Below are 6,485 nucleotides of genomic sequence, written 5' to 3' on the forward strand. Positions count from 1 at the left end.
CATCGGGGACTCGTGGCCTCAGGCTGACGCTCCGCATCGTGAGGCTCTGTCCGCTCAGGTGCGCCGTCGGGAACAAACTCACTGATGGAAGCTGAGGAGCGCGGCCAACCAGCGCCTCAACTCCTGCCCTGCAGCGCCTCACTCGTCACTGACTTGTTTCCCCCCTGCTTCTGTCAGCTTGTGTCGCTGCTGAAGCCGGCGATGCTGCGAGGGCAGATGTTTTGGACGGCGGAGCCGCGCTCGGGACGCCCGTTCCCAGACCGCTCCCCTGCTTCATGTCCTGTCAGGCTGTTCTCAGCATCTCTGTGCTGTGCGCTCGTATCAGGGGTGGCCGGGCCATGTGAGAAATGAAAAAAGGACTTTGTTTCCCAGCGGACAGAAGTAGCTGGATCTGGCTCAGCCGTGGGTCGGAGGAGCTTCTTCTCCGCTGTTCATCCCCAATCGTCTTTATTTTAAGGGCATGTTTATGTTTGCACATTTTTCCCCAATTCAATTGTGCAGGGAAAAAAAAACAGAACTCATGAGAATCTTGCGCTTAAGACTCGACTGTGCGCTGCAGAACCTCTGTTCGCCACCCGTTATAGGCACAGAGTCACCGTCTCAGCATCCCAACATATTCATGAGCGGCGGCTGTGGGAAACCTCAGTCGCTACTGCGTCCGTCCGTGAAGCATCTCTGGGTGGGAGGAGGCGGAATTTTGGGAATCTGCTTCTTCTCCGTGCTGCTCATCGTCAGTTTCCTCTCTCCATTGCTGTTTCCTTCGTGTGCTCACGCTTTCTAATCCTCTTTTCACACTTTGGGGCATGAAATGGCTTCTCTGTCCTTCTTCCTTATTTCCCTCCCCCTCGTCCAGAGCCGCGTCTCGCAGAAGTGCTCGGGAGGCGTTTCCGCTCCCAAACTCCCCATGAGCTTTGGTCTCCCTAGTGGGATATTAATAGGAGAGAGGAGGGGGGGACGTTGAGACGCGCTCCCAGAAGGGACGAGGGTGGAAATTAAGTGAGGAAAGGGCTGGGACTCGCACAGACGCCGGGAGCGGCGGCCGTAAATCTGTCATGCATGAATAGTGCACATACAGTACACACGGATTAGAGCATGAAGAGGAAGTCAGAAAGAAACGGACCGAGAGGAAGTGGATGATTGAAAACAAAGAGAGCTTCTCTGCATGTTTGTTTATGCTCACTCGATTGTCCTACATTAATCCACCAAACTGAGCTGTTCATCATATGTCAAGATATTTGAGTTGAAAACACAAAACAGTATTTTCATATTAATCACCAATAACTAAAATCAGCTTAAATACAATTAATTAATAGTGATTTAATGCATCAATATGTGCAGGGACGTAGCTGGGAAGCAGAACTGAAAGTTTACATTCATAGTTCAGATGCCGATGCCCCTGAAGAAACTATGTTTACGTTATTGTCGCATCAGTCTTCATTACAATGTTGGACTTTTGTGTGTAGTTGACACAATACTGCTGTTTCCTTCATGATGACAGATGGTGGGGACGTTGGGACATGTGTGTTACTGCCACTGACTCTATATGGTAACATTCTGTCTGCATCACAAAGGACTCAACGCACAGTTGAGCGTCTGGAGTAAACACACTTTATCTTGTTTCCACATGTAGCTGCTGTGACCCTGGTGGGTCCATAGGTTTGGGCTCACGTGCACGTCGCCCACCACAGATTAACCACTGTAGGCCTGGATTATGGCAGTCGCCGGGGCTCCACACCAGAGCTGCTTTGTTCTGATGGGGGGATTATTTTAAACAATTAAGACCATGAAGCGTCACGTTTAAAAAAAAAAACAAAGCAAAACAAAACAAAAAAACGGGACAAACCGATAAGGACAATATTTAGGACTGTAATATTTACTCCGGGAGCTCAGGTTTATTATCTTGTTTCTCCGAGAGCGTTGACAGGGAGGAGATAAAAACAAGCTGTCAGCAGAGGTCAGCAGAGGACACTGGAGACGTGTCAGCCCACAGTATTTCAACAGCACTGCCACGTAAAGAAGTTAGCGGGGCATCAAGTGCTGAATAAATGAATACATAATCCTGAAGCTTCACTCTTAAATATTTTGCAGTATTTGTTATATGAAGGCCAAATATTGACCTGAGCTCTCGTAGCGTCTTCCATACGTTGTAGATGTAGAAGGGGAACCGACATGAATGAGTTTAATCAATGGCTTTAGATGAAATCTCTCACTTGTACAGACTTCAGACGTATGTGATTTTCCTCCATGTTTAATGGGCCTCAGAGGAAGCCACTTCCTGTGGTTAGTTCTTAGTCATGTCTGTGAGTTGTGTCTTTGGGAGTTGTCCTTGGATCTTTGTCTAGCGTTTGCTCTATTCCTTCTGTTCAATCTGGGGTCGATTCTCCTCCTGGGACCATGTCCAGCAAACGTAGCCAAAGCCCCAGTGACCTTAAACTTCCTTCTGATACTTGCAACTGTAGTCCCAGGGACGTCAACGCACACTTGGAAGGTCTTTAGGCATTTATCTTTAAACATCGGACTATAATGTTCCATTTAGTGTGAGATTTCACTGTTCCAGCTCAGGATCTTCAGGTAAACACAACTGGGATACAGACATCATCCGAACGCTGCATGTTTGCTCTAATGGTGACAATTGATCCTCTCGTGTCAACAATATTACAAATCTATGTTTTGTGTCATCTGCCCGCCGGTGATGGATCATCCAAGCCCTCGTATTGATTAATGATGCTGATGGCTTGTAATTATTGAGCTCTTAAAATGTCATTGAGACAAGTCGTCATCAGCGTCTCTGCGCTTTAGTTTCACGCTTCCAAAGACGGAGCTGATCATCATTTTGACTTCCCGGAAAAGAACAGACTCAGCTCTGCAGTTCCACTTCTCTTTTTTTCATCAGCGTCGTGGTTTTATCAGAGCTCAGCATTAGTCTGCCAGTTGGCCTTACACCAGAACTCGCCGCTCTCGCTGCCATTTGTAATGCTTTGTCCGTTCGATGGATTGATAATGACTTAAATGTGGACCAAAGTAGAAAAAACCCTCGATAAGAGAAAACAACAAGTCAATGAAGACCTAATAGGGGAACAGTGCTTTTATTCTGTAAACCCTGATGCAGTTCAGCAAATAAAGGTGATCTTTTTTTTTATAAATACCAGCATGAGATCATTTACAGCATCTGATAAGGTTCTGACTTTTATACAAGGAAACCTCATTATCCAAATTCCAAGTAAGTATTATGCTCACATTCGAAATACTCTCAGTTTCGATTTCATCATGTTTATTGTTCTGAACAGTTTCACAGCTGAGAGAAATGACACATGACATGACATCATTGTGGGAGGACAGTGATATATGAGCACAGTAGCACTTGACAAGTGGAGGTGGAGACAGGCCTGTCAGAGTTGAGGCCGCGGCCGAGGAACAGCGACAAAGACAAAACGCTTCCTGGAGGCGGCTGTCCCCCGATAAACAATATTCATCCCTCCATTAGTAAAGTCATGGTCCGACAATCAATTAGCTGCTGGTTTTAAGGCCAATTAGCTGATATTGATCAAGAGGCGGGTCAACAGGATGTCAGTTCATCACAGGGTTTCATTTTCAATTGCTTTGGGCAAATTTACATGAACGCTACTGTAGTTAACAGCATGTTTATGGATTATAAGGGATAAGATCAAGAGCACAGCACAGGTTTAGAGCAAACAGGCACCTGAGGCCGAAACTAAAATAAAGCACGTTAATCAAAATGTTTTACAGTTAACCCTAAGTGATGCTGTCTGTTCCAGATGGGCCCTTATTGCGAAATATCTGGTGCAGCCAACATGTGACGTCTGCTGTGGCGTTCGTGCTGTTACAGCCAGTAAAACGATTTGTCACCAGCCACCCAAATATACAAGCACATAATGCAACCTCCAGAAATACATCATACAGGATAATAATAAAATATTGTTTATGAAAAAAATGGAAGTGATTATAAAACTCATCCTGTTTTTCATGGTTATATAAAAACATGATTAGGTGAAACTACTGTATTCTTCCAGAATACATTTCTTAGAAAACCTGAATTTCATAATTATTTGAAATACATTTTTTAAGAAAAAAACTTTTTTTTTTCCTAGTGTGCAAGTGACGATTACTCAACCATATTTCCTATTGTGTCATTTGTTTGGATGTATCATCTTCCTCTTAACCCTTTGAAGCATCGACACATAAATGTGAGCATGCACAGAGTATTAGTACTTAGTATCATGCTGCAGCTGAACCACGGGGGATGGGTGACGGGTGGGCAGTATATGGTCAGCGATGGGCTCAGATGAGGCTTAGAACAGGACAAAGGGCACATTATTATACTGCAGGAGTGAGCTCATTTCATCATACATTGCTGGTCATGTGTTGCTTCCTGAATTAAAAAAGGGTAGTTGAAACGTCTGTGTGTGTGAGGTGTATGAGTGAGTATGAGAGTGGAGCGACCATCTCATCCTCACCCCAGGACATCATTATACAACAGCCTACACATGCGTGGTCTTGGGTATTTTTTACTCTCGATCCTGACCCAAGGTAAGTCGATATCATGCGCCGTCCGTCTTGCTTATTGGTATTTGCAGCCTGTTTGTGGGCGGAGGCTCCTGAGTGAGCGCCTTCGTTCAGCCGTGGCCTTCACATTTCAGAGCAGCCCCGCGTTGTCACGTCTGATCAATGACTGACCTCGCCCCTCGCAGGGTGCTCCGGCGCCGCCGCCGTCACCGGACTCGTGGGGCACAACGTCACCCTGTTCTGTAGGTACGACTCCCAAGCGCAGGGCGTCCTGAGCTTCTGCTGGGGACGAGCTCCGGTGCCCAGGTCCAAATGCTCCGACACCATCCTCTCCTCAAAGGACGGCGCCGTGCAGTTCAGGCAGGCGGCCAGGTACCAGGCGCTGGGGGCGGCGGCCGGGGACGCGTCCCTGACCATCCTCAATGCTCAGCGGAGCGATGCCGGCACGTACGGCTGCAGGGTCGAGGTCCCGGGCTGGTTCAACGACTACAAGCTCGACACACAGCTGCTCATGGAGGAAGGTACCGACCGCCCTGGAAATGAGTCTCTGTGTAGTCTGTGGCGATGTCTCCAACTCCATACTGATATCTCTGAATTTGCTTTGTTGTCAGTGGAAGTTGTTACAGAGGGTGATCCAGTTTTTACTGGTAAGAGACTAAAAACAATGATGACGAACTGAATTAATTGCTTTGTCTGAATGTCTTTGTCTGAAAGTTTACTCATACTATTATTATTGCAATAGCTATAAACAACATGCAGCAGGACTGCTTTCTACAGTACTTAATAAAAGCACAAGCTCCAAATGTTCCTAGCACCTAGCGCCACCATCCCTGGCATTGGCTTGGATTGAATTTTAAGCATCAACCTATTAATAATCCATGGCATCATCTCTCTACAGAAACATCGACATCTGCACTTCAGAGTCCAGTAGATGCCGATCCAGGACACATCATACTTGAACAAGTAACATCTGAGGTTTGAACCCTAATAAACATTATCTGCTTCTAATATGTTTTTAAATGACAGTGACAAAGAAACACCAGCAACATATTTTTAATTTAAAATACAAAATGATTATAACATGTTTTTTCATTGCAGGACAAATTAAATGACTTTTTGGACGTGGGCAACATCAGCAAGATGGGACTCATTTTCATCATCACTTTAATCATAATTGCTTCTGTTTTGTGTAAGTGTGGATTGAAAAACTCGCTACAGTCGCTGTTCTTTCTTTTTTCTCTAGACGCAAAGTCTTATTCATTATTTTCGTTTCTCACAAACAGGGAGGAGGTTTAAGCGACAGCGGTCACTTCAGCATCCCAGCGCCTCCACTGCTGAGAACATTTATGAGTGTCCCATTGCCTGAGTGATGCTGAGCTGTCTGAAAGCAGAGGTGTTTCATGATTTCAGGCCCAATTTTTCTCTGTTTGCTTGTGCTGGAGTCTTCCACCTCCGTGGTTTAGCAGAAAACCTTTTAAACTCGTTTAAGCTATTGAACGGATTCTCAGTGTCCAAAAGTCAATGAACTTTATTAATCACACTGGGAAATGACTTTGCTGCTCAAAATGAAAAGGCAGGAAAGAAACAAGCCAACACATAGTATCTATAATCTACTTCATCAGTAAGAATAAAGATCTTTAGCTCAATAGAATGAGGCTGGTTGTAGACTATTCATGCAATGCAATTATTCAGACCTCGTACAGAGGATTATTAATATATTTGACAGTGAAACCCAATGACAGTTTACCGGCGCCCACTGCTCTGAGGTTGATTAATAAATGTGGGTCAGAAGATGGAAAAACGAAACGCTGCAGATTAATCTGCTTTGGATTTTTGCCTTTCGCTTTCACAGCTAAATTGCTCTAAGAACAATAAAAAACAAGCCCTAGTTTTATGTTTGTGCACATGATGCTACCTACTGGACAACCTTATTACTGCAATGCTACCGGATGTGACCTTAC

At 45.1% G+C, this 6,485-nt stretch overlaps 1 protein-coding gene across 1 annotated transcript; it reads left to right on the forward strand.

Annotated features, from left to right (window-relative positions):
- The first annotated feature begins 4,267 nt into the window (after positions 1–4,267).
- Positions 4,268–6,175, forward strand: LOC114865053 (T-cell immunoglobulin and mucin domain-containing protein 4-like). Its single transcript, XM_029166075.3, has 6 exons — positions 4,268–4,548; positions 4,710–5,045; positions 5,136–5,171; positions 5,423–5,499; positions 5,623–5,713; positions 5,808–6,175. Exons 1-6 carry the CDS (start codon positions 4,446–4,448, stop codon positions 5,888–5,890), a joined length of 726 nt encoding a protein of 241 aa, XP_029021908.1. The 5' UTR covers positions 4,268–4,445; the 3' UTR covers positions 5,891–6,175.
- Positions 6,176–6,485: the final 310 nt, after the last annotated feature.

This window comes from Betta splendens, chromosome 10 (assembly GCF_900634795.4).
Source record: "Betta splendens chromosome 10, fBetSpl5.4, whole genome shotgun sequence".
Taxonomy (NCBI): domain Eukaryota; kingdom Metazoa; phylum Chordata; class Actinopteri; order Anabantiformes; family Osphronemidae; genus Betta; species Betta splendens.